This window comes from Eupeodes corollae, chromosome 1 (genome assembly GCF_945859685.1).
Source record: "Eupeodes corollae chromosome 1, idEupCoro1.1, whole genome shotgun sequence".
Classification (NCBI taxonomy): Eukaryota; Metazoa; Arthropoda; class Insecta; order Diptera; family Syrphidae; genus Eupeodes; species Eupeodes corollae.
The window spans coordinates 167,670,832-167,688,027 of NC_079147.1; the positions used below are offsets into that span (position 1 = coordinate 167,670,832).

Genomic DNA, 17,196 nt, shown 5'->3' on the forward strand with positions numbered 1-17,196 from the left:
AATTAGTTTTAGCGCCATTTAATTAATTAATGGAGGCAAACAAAAACAATGGACTCTATTTATATTAAAGGAATGTTTCATTGGTGGAATTTAGGTCAATAAAGAAACTTGTGTTTGAAGTAGGAGGCCTTCAATAAACTTGTATGTTCGGAAAAATGTATATTTATTTTAAGTTTCAATTGAAAATTCAAAAGATTTTTTTTCTAAAACGTTGTTTTCATGTTTTCCAAAAAAAAAATAAACAAAAACATTTTTGAGTTCAAGCGACGCCACGCACGTGTTAAAATCTCATGAAGAAGGTCATTTTCAAAGAAATTTAAGTATGGTAAATTTCCACTTTTAGAATTGTCATACTACGCCGCCGTTATAACTACGTCAATGATAAGAGCAATTCTTTGAGCAATTATATTTATATTGTTATCATTTGATTGAGATTGGTAATGGAATATTACTAAAATAATAAATTCATATTTAAAATATATTTGACCTTTCCTTTTTGTATCTCTCTAAAGATTATCACAGAATTCTAAAGTTTCAAAAATGACGTTTTAAGCTTATTGAATTGATATATTAAAACTTGTTGAGGAAGATCAGAACATTTCGTTATTTATGCAAATTATATAAATAGCCGGTTTGAGGAAGTGCCGTCACACAGTTTTGATAAGAATTATTAGTTGAATTACAAAAGTAACCACGAAACTTAATATTGCTTTCAAATATTTATTTTCCAGATTATTTGTAAGTCTTTACCTGCCCTACATAAACCTTAAAAGAAGGTTGAAGTGTTTATGCTAAAAAGGTTCTTAATAGAAAATGCAAAACGTTATAAAAGGAATGTTTGTTTTTATTAAAAAATCGTAGTCTTAAGGTTATAACATTTAGTTTTTGGAGCATATTGAAAAAAAGTATGTAGAAAACTTGTATTTCTGAATGTGAGCACATATATGTATGTATAAAGCTAAAACAGGGTTAAGATTCGGAAATAGGACTAAAATTTAACTCTAAAACAAATCAGTCAAAACTATAATGGAATTACATTCAATACATTTTAAGACTTCAGGCAAAGTCAAATTAAGAAAGCCAGTTTGCTTTATTTTCAAAAGTAGTCCTTCAAACGTTGCCCACATTTACGCCTATAAAAGCACTAAGTGATCGAATACCACTAAATTCCTTTGGAAAAAAAAGATAATTTCCAGACAACTAAATATATATATTGATCTATTTTAATGTTGGTTAGTGGACATCCTCCTCTCTAAAAAGTTAGTGTGGAAAGAGTCAAAGGGCTTTTACTATGACACGCGAAAAATGAGCATGAAATATTGTATTTTGTAACAAAAAAATGATAAAATTTAGGCGATATCATCCTGTTTTAAACTAAAGCTTTTGCCTTAAGGATCAAACGTTACCATCACCACTTTTCTGTGATGGTTTGATTGAAAGTCTTACGCCAAAGTCTCACATCCCAACATTTTTGGGAACAAATGTGAAAACGGTTTACATTTTGAGCATTTGGTAGAGTTTAAAAAATACTCTTTTCAATGGATGGATTTTTCTATAGAAATCTATAGAAATCTGGTGAGGCTAACAAAGCCAAGACAACACAAGTTCATAAGGGTCAACATCAAGTTTTTAGAGAAACTTAAGATTTGCTCTCGGGAAGTCCATATTTTGGTCAGAATTGGAGAGCGTACAAGAAAGCATTCTCACGGGAATTTTCAAATTCTTAAGATAGAGTTAACGGAAACAGCGTCAAAAATATTAATTGAAACTGAACTTAGGAAAAGGCTTTCTTAACATAACTCACACCTTAAAACATGTCGGATGCAGTCTTTTGATATGGATCTGTTTTTCTTACTATGAAATTGGTCCTTTACCTTAGGTCTACATGGATCAACATGGATGTAAACAAAAACAAAAACAAACATTATGCGTTAATACGCAGACGGTAAGATGCCACTCAAATATGGGTATTCCAATAAATAGGGACTCAAAACACACAAATAGAAAACCAAAGTAATAGTTACGAGATTAGAACTATAACCTTATGGAGAGTCTCTCTAACTAAATGTAATAGAGAATCTGTGAGTAGATACCAAAGGAAAGGTTTAGAAGGTAAAATCGAAAATATAAATTAGCTATAAATCGGGGTTAAAAAATCATCGAAGGGAATGTCTTAAAAACGATGCAAACAACTTGACTCCATGCTGCACTTTGTGTTTTTACATACATATATCATCAATAAATAAATATTATAAATAAAAGTTGGCCAAGATGACTACCCTGAGAAACTCCTGAAGTGCAATTTAAAACATCTCGAGGTTTGATTGTCTAGTTTAACCTTTTGGACTCTGTCCGATAAAGAGAAGAAATCCAATGAAGGACAATAGAATGAATCTCAAAACTTTTCGATGTAACGAAGGAGTTTTTACAATCAAAACCATAAAGGAATTATATTCAAGGTATTTGACAGCTAGAGTCAAATGAAATTGAATAGAGTACAGTAAGTCAAATGAATTACCAACACTAAGTGAGATACTAAAACGATTCAAACTGTATCTAGAAGATAAAGATTTCTACTTTGTAATATCATCATCAAATATTTTGTTAAGAACTACCTTACGTTTTACCTTGACCTTAAAAATAAATTTGTATGCATTTTAAGAGAGTTATATTTCAAAAATGAAACCTAATATGGAAAACTATTCCAATTCAGCCAACAAAATTCCTTTTAATTATTATTATATTATTGTTATTTGCAATTTAAAAGTATATTTTGTCCAGTTAAATTATCTCATCCGACCACTGTTCCCCAGGGCTACTCTACTGAATGACGTTATCTGCAAACGAAAAACAAACGCCTGTAACACAGTACACACGTGACACAAGGTACAATTTCGGTTTTCTTTATCTTTATTCATAAAATTCAATTCAAGTCGTGATTTGCGAATAACAGGTCATATTTATTGTTAAAAGTCAAGGCTCAAAGCATTATGTTATCATCAGAAAAAGAAATGATACCCATCATGAAAAAATTGTATGATTTATGATTTGCTTTATTTAATGTATGTGTACCCTGAGGGGTAAAATACAAATCAAAGGTTATCAATTATTCTATAAACAAATTGAAAGAATATTTCTTTGGTTGACGTAAGGTTTAGTATCTTGAAAGGATACACTAGAATGCAGACACTTTTGCTTGATCCGACATCTTCTCAGGTAGATAACTAACTTACTTAGTTGTAAGTCATAAGTCTAGTTTTATGAATGTTTGTCTAGCTTTAAGATAGTTATAAGTTTTATTTAATAAAAGTAGATTTAAAAAAGTTCATAGGGCACTTATACCAGAGGTGTTGCCTGCCTCTTGCGAATAATTGATAAATCCTCCAAGAGTAATTCTTTTCATTAAAAGTTGTTCTCAAATTAACAGACATTGATCGCACCAAGGAATTTTTGACAGTTATAAGACAATAAGGTCAACTAATTTTCGAAGGTAATGAACTTATACTTCGCTTCAACTCACATTTTTATTTTTAATTTTGATCGGTATTGTGCAATGTTGTGCCAACATATGGTTGGCGTTATGAATAAGACAAAATCATGCACTAGTTATTCTTTCGACCATTTCTATTAGGAAAAATTAAGTATTTGATTGAGTCAACTGAATACATAGGTACAAAAAATAAAATAGTTATTGGATTGGAATAAAACAAGTTTCTGTTAAGTTTGGTAGTTGGCACTTCCACATTCGACGATATTTCGCTGAACGCTGAACTTAATGCAGAAATTAAGGATTCTCTATTTTCTGACTGACAACCACACTCATTATGTAACTGTGGGTACTAACCAACTTTAAGCATATTGAATAATTTTGAGACCACATGAGTGTCGTAGTCCTTGAAGGAAGTTTAAATTTTGCTCCCCTTTCCAATCTTTTATTATGCGCACCGAGTGATTAGGCCGTTATTATGTTGTTAGGCCAAGTTAGAATTTTTGGGAACATTTCTTTCCAAGATGCAGATATTTTTTAATGACCTCAACCTTTACTGTTCCATAATAACTGACAGCTTTCAATATAACAACAAACCCTTCACAGTTTTGATGAGGCTTTTAACTCCGTTTTATTTTCTCAAATCGTGAAAATAAAATCTTTATTTTCAGATCGTTGCTACGATTAGAGCGAAAGGAGAAAGGATTCTGTTGTAAAGGTTGTCATGTTTGCATGATATTGTGGAGTATAATTAAGGTCCTAAACGAGAAAAGGTCATCAAGAGAACAACCATATTTTAATCTTGCATATTAGTAAATGCGAACATATTTCCGAAGCCCAAAAATATATTTTGTCACACTATTATACACAACATTAAGTTTCCTTTTGTGCTTGGAATCGCAATTACTAAATAGTTCACACCCAAATAATAAAAGCGGAATAAGCAGCGACTTAGCAAGTATTATTCTTGTTTTTATTGAAGTGATTCTTTGGGTGGTCCATAACATACGTAAGCTTCCGTACGCTCTACCTATGATAAGTTGTATTTGATTTGTCCAAGTGAGTGTCTTATTAAATACTACTCCAAGATTCTTGGTTGAGTCAACAAACTGAATATGGTTATCATTGAGTAATATCGAAGAAAAGTTAGATGTGTCCATAGGATCTTTTGAAATGATTAAGCAATTTGACTTAGTAGAGACGTGATTTGCGAATAACAGGTTATATTTATTGTTAAAAGTCAAGGCTCAAGGCATTATGTTATCATCAAAAAAAGAAATGATACCCATCATGAAAAATTTGTATGATTTATGATTTTCTTTATTAAATGTATGTGAATCCTGGGGGGTAAAATACAAATCAAAGGTTATCAATTATTCTATAAACAAACTTAAAGAATATTTCTTTGGTTGACGTAAGGTTTAGTATCTTGAAAGGATACACTAGTATGCAGGCACTTTTGCATGCTCCGGCATCTTCTCAGGTAGATAACTAACTTACTTAGTTTAAGACATATTGAATAAGTCTAGTTTTATGAATGTTTGTCTAGCTTTAAGATAGTTGTAAGTTTGATTAAATAAAAATGGATTTAAAAAAGTTCATAGGGCACTTATACCAGAGGTGTTGCCTGCCTCTTGCGAATAATTAATAAATCCTTCAAGAGTAATTCTTTTCATTAAAAGTTGTTCCTCAAATAAACCGACATTGATCGCACCAAGGAATTTTTGAGAGTTATAAGACAATAAGCCTTAGCTATAAGGTCAACTAATTTTCAAAGACAAAGTCGTGCACTAGTTATTCTTTAGCCCACTTCCAAAGCTTTCTATTAAGAAAAATTAAGTATTTGATTGAGTCAACTGAATACATAGGTACAAAAAATAAAATAATTATTGGATTGGAATAAAACAAGTTTCTGTTAAGTTTGGTAGTTGGTACTTCCACATTCGACGATATTTCGCTGTACGCAAACTTAATTGCAGAAATTAAGGATTCTTTGTCTTCTGACTGACAACCACCATCATTATGTAACTGTGGATACTAACCAACTTTAAGCATAATTTTGAGACCATATGAGTGTCGTAGTCGTTGAAGGAAGTTTAAATTTTGCTCCCCTGTCCAATCTTTTATTATGCACACTGAGTGATTAGGCGTGTTATTATGTTGTTAGGCCAAGTTAATGGTTTGAAAAAATGTTAGAATTGTTGGGAACATTTCTCTTCAAGATGCAGTTATTTGTTAACGACCTCAGCCTTTACTGTTCCATAATAACTGACAGCTTTCAATATAACAACAAACCCTTCACAGTTTTGACGAGGCTTTTAACTCCGTTTTATTTTCTCAAATCGTGAAAATAAAAGCTTTATTTTCAGATCGTTGCTACGATTAGAACGAAAGGAGAAAGGATTCTGTTGTAAAGGTTGTCATGTTTGCATGATATTGTGGAGTATAATTAAGGTCCTAAACGAGAAAAGGTCATCAAGAGAAAAACCATATTTTAATCTTGCATATTAGTAAATGTGAACAGCAAGATGTGTCCAAAGGGTCTTTTGAAATGATTAAGCAATTTGACTTAGTAGGATATAAACAAAGTCCGTTTGATCGAGACCAGAACAATATCTTATTAAGATCTTCGTTTATCTTGCAAATACCATTTTCAAACAACCCCAGTGGACAACTGTACCTAAGCTGTACATCATCGGCATCCATATGTTAAAGCTTAGAGACGGGAAATTCATGAACATACATAGTAAAAGGTAATGGGCCCAAAATAGACCCTTGGGGAACACCTCGTGTTAGCGGAAGAAAACTTGAAGTTTGGTTGTAAGCAACTACTGCTTGGTGTCTAGAACTAAGATATGAGAAAATGAGTCTCACTGACGATGACGTAAATTGAAACTCATCCCTTAGTTTGATGCATAAATTACGGTGGTTGACAGTGTCAAAGGCTTTGGAAAAATCCAAAAGAGTGAGAAAAAACACGAAATTCTTATCTACACTTTCTCTTATTTCTTCCACCAAATTTATAAGGGCAGTAGTGATTGATTGGAACATAGCATGTCGTTACGTCTTAGATATTGCCGCATTTGTGTGTACATAATTTTTTCAAAAACTTTGGATAAATATGGCAATATGGCTTTTGGCCGATTGTCATTTCCGGTTTTTGGAACAGGAACAATTTTAACGGTAGGAAAAACTCCAGTCATGAGAATAGTGTTAAAAAGATGTGTTATGCATCACAATGTAATCGCTAGAGTTTTAATAGAACTATGTAAACATATCATAGGAGTAAATACATTTTCATGGTTTATATTCGCTCTCCTGAAAATTGTTAATAATGTGACTTAGGCTAGTTGTTCATTGATGCGACGACATACATATGTTAACAAGTAGTAGGTAATACGCGTGCCGTGATAGGCAGTGCGTAGGACTGTCATGAGGTTCGATCTGCCTCTTGCGAGGAATTGAAAAATCTTCCAAGAGTAATTCTTGTTGTGAAAAGAGTTTTCTCAACAATTCGAATTTGGTATGTACACTGTAGGTCCCCTCCATTCGTGACATGACTTGCAAACAGGAATGGTTGGGAGTTTTAAGTCACTTGGCTCTAGACCGCAACGGATGGTTGCGCCACCCAATTTATTTATTTAAGTTTGACAAAAAAACTTAATTTATAAATACAATTTCGTTCATGTACCGTTTACACCTCATTGAAAAAAATATATGGGATATGGGATATCATAGTTACATGCAAAAAGAGACAGTTATTAAAAAACAAAAAGAAAATAAAGAAATGTCCATATTTTCTGAAAATTATTTGCTAAGCTAAATGTTACCTTTTTTAAATCAATTTTTTAATAATGTTTCTGAGACGTTACTTTTGTTTTTGGGCATAAACACAAATATTAGATGCATAAGAAATAAGAGTAAAATTAAACAAATAAATTAAATACAGTTGGGCTAGAGAACATGAGGAGAAGAATTGAAATATGACTTTGTTTTACAATGCACACAACGTACTGTAATTTTTAACATACCAAGTTGATTGAGATTTGGAAAAAATGGTGCCCGTACTACAATGTGATGTTTGTTTTTTAGTTTTTTTTTAGTTTTTGAATACAAAAATTTTGAAGTTTTAAAATACAATTTTATTTTAATTTTTGTTAGTGTAGATGAAATTTTTAAAAAATATATATTCAACAATAAAAAAAAAACAAATAAACATGTTTGTGCTGATTTTTTATAGTACAAAACTTCTATTTTTAACTGATAAAAACAAAAATTAATAACATAAGATATTGTACTTACTATCAACACTGACGAATAATTCAGGTTTATCATCAATAGACACCATTGAGCGATAGTCCAATTTGGGTACTGGTTGTTTTTCCTTGTTCAGCTTTGTTGTCGATTGTGTACCTTCAGAAGAATGCGGGCGCATAAATGTACCAATCGATGAACGCCTACAAAATATTCAAATTACTTATTTAATATGACTTTAACATTCTTCAAATAATTTTTAATTTTGTAGCTGTAAAAAAATAGTTTATCCTTATACATTCATGACACATTATTATTGGACACATTAACATAGAACGGTTGTGTCAAATGCAACATTATATCGGAAACCTACAAGAATTACAAGACAAAGTGTGCTAGTCAATAAAAATAATAGCAGTGTTAAAAAGCAGGAAGAGTAAAGATTGGGATTGGAAGATTTATCGGCATAGTTTACCCCTAGATTAGAGATTTCCGTTGAGAAAAGTCTAGAACAAAAAACTTTGCCTCTAAATTAATATGGTTCGAAAAACATTATCATAAAGAGATTTGAAATAAAAACAAGATAAGATATTAAGTAGATGAGAAATTTTAGAATGATATTGTTTGTTTTCAACTATATTTCGATGTATCGACTCATTCTTTTAAATTTTGATTCATTCAATTGATTTAAAGTACATACATACATTTGGTGATGTGGACTGAAATACATACTTTAGAAGTGTTGCACTTCAGAAACGTAATAAACTTGAAAGAATTTAATACTTTTACTCTTAATAATTTGATAGTTATTAAGTAAATTGAATTGAATATTGTTTAAATACAGGGAGGCTCACGAATCGTGCTACAAAAATAAAAAAACTTTTTTTTTTATTTTGCAGGTTACTATTTAGATTTATCAAAATGAATGCTTGTGATACTGAAAAAACAATTTGGATCGCACAACGGTGCTATGCTTTGCAGTCAGTCATTTCCGTCCAAATCGAGATCCAAATGTTCGTTTTCAGGATACAATCTGATTGGATTATTGATTTAAACATTTTATTTCTTAAAATCCAAATAAGTACAATAAGAAAGAAAAGAAATAAGTGACACAAATATTTCTCTAAAAAAAACTTTATATACACTCTAAGAGAAATTTGACATTTATTATTTAAAACGGGTGGGGTGACCCTTAAAATAAAAATAAAAAGAAAGTTAAAATAACATAAATTAATAAAATGCATACAAATTACATTTCAAGAAAACATCGGGAAAACCATCAATGCTCTCATTATCAAAACTAAGGACCCAGTATTTAACTTGTTTTATGAATACAAATAAGAAGTTTACATTCTGATAGAATTGGGGAGTCTATTAAATATCCGACATGACGAAAAATCGTACAAAAATTTTAAATTCGGTTGTTCGATATACCGGTATACATTATCTTTGTTTTAGAACTAGTTATCAATTTGTGCTCTGAAAACCAGATTCTTAACAAGCTGTGATATTTATTTATACAAGATTCAGACAACTATCTGTACCATAAGAGCAAAACCAACATCATCTGCAAAGATTGTCAGAGACCCTTTAAATGGCAAACATAATTAATGTATACCAAAAAAGTATTGGTCCTAAAACCGAATCTTGTGGAACTCAAAAATCGAATGTATTTATATCACTTCTAATACCATAAAATTTCACTCTTTGAGCTCTTATAATTAAATAAGATCTTAACCAATCACTAATGAAACGGATAGCACCCAATCCATTAATACAACAAACAGTCCTGGGTCGGGTATTAACTTAATTTTTCCTCAAGGTCTGGTTACAAAAGAAAAATTGACATGGGCTCTGAATAGTTTCAAACCTTACAAATCTCCAGGTCCAGATCAAATCGTACCAGCTGAGTACTATTAATATACCATTGATATAACTTCGCCCATCATTGAGATGATCTTCAAAAGTTGTATAAATCTGGTCTATATACCTCAGCGATGGAGGGATGTAAAGGTAGTTTTCATTCCCAAGGCGGACAAATGCACGCATGTCAACCCTAAGGACCTAAGACCTATTAGCCTATCATCTTTCATTCTAAAAACTCTGGAACGATTGATTAATATCCATATACTTAATAGCATTGATAAGAGACTATCGATGTCTCAGCATGCTTACTGGAAAGGGGAATCGGTAGAAACACCCTTGCACACTCTGGTAAGAACTATCGAACACTCCCTTGAGCAAAAGGAATATGCTAAGGTGGCCTTCCTGGATATTGAGGGCGCTTTCAATAACATTGACACATCCGCTATCACATCTACTATAACGACCTTAAACGTCGAATACTCAATCTGTAAGTTGATTAATTTAATGCTAAAAAGCAGGATCATCAACTCTAGTTTGTAAGATTTTTGCACAAAAAGGTCTGTCAGTAGAGGCACTCCGCAAGGTGGTGTTCTGTCCCCTCTCCTGTGGAACATAGTGGTTAACGAACTACTAATATCCCTTGAGAGGGAAGGCTACAGAGTGGTTGCGTATGCCGATGATGTTGCTATCGCCGTCACAGGGGAACATCCTAATACACTGAGAAACCTCCTCCAAAATGCACTCAATATGCTCACTAGATGGGCTGATCACTGCGGACTTAGTATTAATCCTCAAAAAACAGAGCTCGTCCTTTGCACACGGAAATACAAGATCCCAGTAATTGTACCTCCTTCAATAAAAGGTATACCACTAATTTTTACCAATGAAGCCAAATACCTTGGTCTAATATTGGACAAAAAATTAAGTTGGAAATCCAATATACAGGAAAGAGCCACGTTAACCTAACCTAATGAAACCTCGAATCAAAATTTTGTGATTAACCATTTCAAAGGCTTTTGATATGTCAACAAGTAATGCGGCTGTATTCTTTTGTCTGTCAAGACCTTTAAATATTTGAGAGCAAAAATGTATGTAAATCGGTTGATTTATTGCTCCAAACGTTTGAATACAAACTTGCCGCGGCAAATTTAGACTTAGCAGACGGTCATTATAGCAGATACTTCAAGATGACTGAAAACTTAATTCCGCACAAAGTCCAAATTACAATCAAGTTAAACTATCAAGGTCTTCCTGTTCGTGAGAAATATTATTGAAAAACGATTGCAATGGCCAAAGAAGACAACACATGGACTATTTATTGTTTGTTCATATCTTATGAGGTCCATTTAGACCTAAACGGCAATATGAACAAGCACAATTGGCGTATTTGGAATGAATCAAATCCATAAATGATCCATGAGATGGAATTGCACCTTAGGAAAATTCCCAACAAATTTTTTTTTCCAGGAACTACACTTTTCGCTGGCCCCCAAAAAGTTCACCTGACCTGATTGCACCAGACTTTTCTGCATGGAGTTATGTCAAAACAAAACCCACGAATTTGACTGAATTGAAGCAGTAATTAACCAACTTCAACCCTTCAGGCTACAATGAGCAATTTTTTGATCAGGTGACGCATATTTGTGAGTTAGAGTGGAGGTCATTTGCGGTCTATCATCTTAAAAAAAAAGAACTATTAAAATAATCCAATAAATAAAAAACAAAAAATACATACAAATTATTTTAATTTCTTATTGTAGCACAATTGGTTCGTCACCTTGTATAATAATAAGTAATTTAAGTTACCTAAAAAACCGCTAATGGGAATACCTATTTTAAAAAGTGGTGCTTATATTAAAAAAGAAAGATCTGTAAATATTATTTCCTTTAATTGTTTTTAATAACGTCTATTCCCAAAAAACAGCGAAAATTTTATCGACAATCAACTTGATTTGACCCACAAACAAAATTAATATTATTTAACATTTTAAATTAACAATACTTTACATTTACATATATCAACAATTTCAAACCACCAACGATTTGGTTGGAAAAGACAGCTAACAGTGAAATAACCAATTTTGAAAAAAAAGATACAAAAATAATAAAAAGGTGCTACGAAGTCGACTACGTGCAAAATTTCCAATTGAATTCTTAAATTTTTAAAATTAACATGAACATCAATTATTCTTTAATTGTAATAAAAACAAAAAAATAAATAAAATAATGTAACAAAATTTGGTTGATAAAAAAGGCAAGTAATACCTTACAGTCGTTTAAGGCAAGGTAAAGCATTTGTAAAGGTAGAACAACAAAAATATATATATATTTTTTAACTTTGTTTGTATTTACAAAAATTAAAATATTTTTTTTTTGTCAACGAAAGAAAACATTCCCTAAACATCGACAAAGGTTACGCAAGGTTTGTTTTTTTCAAAGTATTATTGTAATTACTATTTTAAGATAAATAAACAAAGAGTTTCTTTTGTAAAATGGAACATAATTTATCAATGACAGGAAAACAATAACCAAAACATATTTTTTGTTTAAATCCCTTACCCGGGGGTAACATGACCCTCAGAATGTGTCGAATGTGGAGTCAATGGAGGCACTGGCGAACCACCAGATTCTTCAGATGGCGTTTTTGAAAATAAATTGCCACCCAACTCAGATACCAAAGTAATGGGTGAGCTATTTATTTATTTTTTGTTTTTGTTTTTATATAATATATTTTTGTTTTAATGTGTTTTTTAATTTTTAAAGAAATAAAAACAAATAATACAAATTTTTGATGATATTTTTTTTTGAAATTGGTGTTTAAAGTATTTTTGTTCAAAATTAAAGAAGAATTGAAAAATATGGGATATATAGAGTGGTGTTGGTGGATTTAATTTTTATGTGTGCAAGTTTTTTTTTGAAATAATTTTATTGCCAAATCCCAGGGTGAGCATTAAAATAAAAGAAAAAAATATTGTTTTTTTCTCCAATTACTTAATTTCGCCAAAGATTTTCAAATAATGATGCACAATAAATCAAAGAAAAAAAAAATATTAGTAAAATATGAAAAATTGAATACACTTACCTTGAGAACACTTTCGAAAAGACACTTTGATTAGAATCACCAGTATTTGGAGCTGATTCAGTGTCACCGGACTTGCCAATGCCACCCATGTTATTAACATTGCTACCACTTTCACCAGTAAGACCTTCTACCCAGGTAAGGGGATATGATAGTCTTTTAAGCATCTAAAAATGAATAAAGAGACAGAGTCGGAGTCAGTTTGATTTAGTTAAGTAATAAAAATAATGAATCTTAGTTGACAAAATTAATGACCTAACATTAATAAAACAGTAGGGATGCTAAGATGTCCATCAGATCGTTTACTCACTGCCACTGCAAACTCAATGACCCTAAGAATTTGTGCCATCTCCAATCTTAAACTTTTTTTCTTATCAGTAAGATTTGTTTAATTATTTTTTTTGCTAACTTCAATTTATTATGAATAACCTTATAATGACCTAACACAGGATTGAAAAGAAGGAGTTTCCGATGTGCATTGATTTTGAATGTCTACACATTGTTATCATGGTAATGAGTAGGAAATATGAAGCCTGGTAAAGCGTTCCAAATTTGTGTAGTGCGGCTAAAGAAAAAATCCCTATACTTAACAGTACGTCCGGAATTGGGCTCAAGGGTAAAATGATGAGCATTCCCAGAAGTATGGGTATTGCGGTTGAATTGTTTAAGGGGAGGAATGAAACTTGATATTTTTCTAGAGCATTATTTGTGAAAAACAATGATAGGCAAACCTTGCGGTGGTGTTTGAGAGAAAGAAATGTCCCAGTAATAGAACGATCGCCTATCATTTTTAAACCATTTTTTTTTAATTTTACCCATAAGACTCAAGTAAGTTATTGGAGCACCAGCCCACATTTCAAATATGAGAAGTATACTCGAGTTTTTGACGTATAAAAGCTTTGTATGTGATAGCCAGATCAGATGCAAAACTTTTTGCATTATCGCAGAAAACCTAAGAAAACAACTTAGCATTATTTTTGACGATGTCGTATATGTGACCCTCCACAACAAGTAGTTTGTGATGCACATAGCTACAACTGAAAGTTGTTCAATCTCCTCAATGCAAATACCACCCATGAATAGTGGCATTAGGGGAGGGTTACGCTTTTGTGACAATAGACAGCATTACGGTTTTTAAGCATTAAATTCTTTACGGTTTTCGATTGTGTTCTGGAAAGATCGGAATTTAATGAGCTTATCATACGCTGCCGTTGGTAGTCCACATGAAAAGTATAACGATGTGAATCTGTATGTGAAACCAATATAAAAAGCTGAGGGTACTGTCATCACCGAAAAAAAAATTAGGGGTTAGAAGTTTCAGATAAAAGATCATTTATAAAAAAAAGGAAGAGTGTCGGAGACAAAACGAAGCCTAGGGGCACACCAGCGTTTATTTTGTGGATATGATATTTAAAACCGTCCAATTCAACTTGAATTGATCCACTAAACGAGTGCGAAAGGAGATTTTACTCATAGGATAGTTTAGGCTTTCAAGTTCAGGAGGAATCATGTCACTGATTGGCAGCATCGAATTAACAGCAAATTGTGCTTGTGCTGCAACCAAATTGGCTTAATCAATCCAGCTTAATGATAGCTACCCTTATATTGTGTACAGCTACAGTTCGAGAATCCAATGGAATAATACATGTCCCTAAATTCAACATCGCCAGACCCACGACCCGTCCACAATTCAGGGACCAGCTGCCTCACCAAATGAGAACAATCAGCAGGAGAGTACATGACGACATCGAACGCCATTGGTGCTGACAGAATAGTCGGTCGGAAAGAAGGAAGCAACTACACTTGGCTTTCAGAAGAATCTTGGGCAAGGATCAACAAACGCAAGCTGTTAAAGGCTCAAATAACTGCTGTACAAGGGGAAGAAAGAAATGAGCTGGAGTCCTGGTACCACATGAAAAAGAGAGAGGTTCACCGCAGTGTGCGCCGTGACAAGCGTAACTACGTCAACGCATTGGCGTAAGAAGCAGAAAATGCTACAAACAGATGCGACAGCAGGACCGGCAAAGAGCTGACCAGTGTACACAGCTCAAAGCAACATCTGATGAAAGAAGTAGTAGTAGCTGTAACAAGTTCGGTGGATGAGCAAGTCAGAAGGTGGAAAGAATACATTTCCTCGATTTTAAACCCAGTCAACAACGTGCAGTCGATACCTTCTAAAGCGCTTGAACAAACTAATCCTCGAATCCGCACCGCATCTCCCAGTAAAGATGAGATCGTTGCCGCAATTAAAGCACTTAAGAACAACAAAGTGGTAGGGCTTTACAAGCAGAGCCAACGTCATCAGAGAACACCTTGAGGCCACACTCGATGCAGAAAAAGCTGGATTCCGCGCTGGATCCTATTGTATTGATCATATCAACACCCTGCGGATCATTATTGAACAGTGCGTTGAATATTGATCACCACTACACCTGCTGTTCATTGACTTAGAGAATGTCTTTGATAGCGTTAACAGGGAGTATATCTGGTTAGCTTTACGGAGGAGAAGCATCCTAGAAAAACTTATTACTATTATTTGAGCAACATATGATGGAACCAAGTGTCACATTCTACACGTAGGTAGGTTGTCAGATAATTTTGAAATCCATATCGGAATCAGACAGGGCTGTATTTTGTCGCCAATATTGTTTTTGTTGGTGATAAGCGATGTACTGCGCGCAGCTTTGACAGGTAGCGGACGATGTTTGCTTACTCTCTCATAAGATCATGGATCTCCATCAAATGACAACAAGTGTGGAGAGAGAAGTAGAAGTTGTGAGTCTTAAAATTAATCCCGGCAAAACAAAAATGATCGTCCTCGAAACCCGACCATCCTCTCAAATAAATATTTCCTCGCAACTGGTGGAAAAAGTGGAGAGCTTTCAGTACCTTCGAAGTATCATCTCCATCGAAGGCGCAACCGAACAAGACGTTCGTTTTGCCGCATCGGCAAAGCAAAAGCGGCGTTCGGTATATTGTCGAAAATTTGGAGGAATAACTCTTATCAGCTTTAGAACAAAGCTACTTCTGTTTCGCACAAATGTCAAATCTGTGCTTCTTTATGGGTGCATCATTTGGAAGGTTACTTCAGCCATTACAAGAAAGCTACAAACCTTCGTGAATGGATGTCTTCGTAACATCCTAAAGATTTTCTAGCCAAAACGTATATCAAATGATGTCCTTCATAGAAGGACAGGCCAGGAACCTATAGACTCTATAATACGAAGGCGTAAGTGGCAATGTATTGGACATACGCTTCAAAAAGGTAACGACTGCATAACAGGCCAAGCGATCAGTGGAATCCACACAAGAAGGAAGAAGAGCTGGACGACCGAGAAGCACATGGAGCAGGACAGTCAAGGCGAAATCAGCGTTACTAGCCAAAAGTTGGAGGGAGCTGAAACACATCTCCGGAAAACGTACACGATGGCGCGTAGGCGTAGTAGAGATGTTCCTTAAGTAGTTCCCAACGGGCTTAACAGGTCCAATCCAGCTTACAAAAGAAGTTCCATCATAAACGAGCGTAAAAACCCACGATGACGTAGTGTAAAGTACATTTTTTACAAATGACCCGAAAAATGTACTACTTTTGGGACATTGTAGTATTTTTGCCATAATTTCTGGTCCTGCAAAAATTTAATATGTCCCTTATTGGTCTTTTTAGCTTGTTTGAACTTATTCCGGTTTTCCTCAGAGTGGTTGGCTTTATAACAGCTGAAGTTTAAATTTTCTCGTAGGAGCTTTCCTTTAACTGGTGTTTTTTGGCATGGGAAGTTAACAGATGTGACACAATGGTCTGATATGTCTAAATAAATTAGATGGCGCAACAGTCCGTAGAGAACCAGGGCCTAGTGACTTACAACTCTTAACCATTCCTGTGCGCGAGTAATTGCAGGGATGGAGGGGACCTACAGTTTATATACCGAATCCGAACGGCTAATTTGAGAAAGCACTTTTCATGACACGAAAAACTCTTGGAGAATTTGTCAATTCCACGCAAGAGGCAGTACTTTAGGTGGCACAGGTAGGGATCGAACCCGAGACCTCTCGCATGACCATCATGCCACGGGAACTACGGCTCTGATGTGTCTAGAGGCGATAATATACTGGCCGCATATATGTATATTAGGATCGAAGGTAAGAAACAAGACTAGATTGTTGACAGATTGAACTTCAACGTCAACGTTAACTAACTGAGTCAGGAATCATAAAGCTATGAAAAAAAAATGTTCCTCAACTCGCCAATATCAAAGGCTTTTAAATTCAACCTCGATCATCTGAACCTGGGTTTGGATTAAGTTCTAGGCGTAGTTCTCTTAGACAATTTTTAACTCAGATATATGTATGTCAACAACCTGAGCTGAAGGCCAATTATCCAAACGGTAATGGGTCGCGTATGCCAAAGAAGCACAAGATTGACATTTACTTCAGGCCAAAAGTTTGAATTAACTTCATATATGCATTTAGTTTGAGTTTATAAATTAAAGACTAAGGTTTTCGTCCGAGTTGT

The 17,196-nt window shown here is 33.7% G+C and overlaps 1 protein-coding gene across 17 annotated transcripts in view; it reads right to left on the bottom strand.

Moving 5' to 3' along the window:
- The window catches only part of LOC129954025 (TLD domain-containing protein 2), a 331,572-nt gene that overhangs the window by 81,462 nt on the left and 232,914 nt on the right, over positions 1-17,196 (bottom strand). For 16 of the 17 annotated variants that reach the window (XM_056067629.1, XM_056067634.1, XM_056067630.1 and 13 more), the window contains 2 exons: positions 12,690-12,853; positions 7,790-7,944 (listed from right to left, as the gene is read on the bottom strand). In XM_056067629.1, coding sequence (XP_055923604.1) covers positions 7,790-7,944; positions 12,690-12,853 — 319 coding nt within the window. Of the gene's footprint in view, positions 1-7,789; positions 7,945-12,166; positions 12,299-12,689; positions 12,854-17,196 lie in introns of all 17 variants that reach the window. The other variant, XM_056067646.1, reaches the window with a different exon arrangement.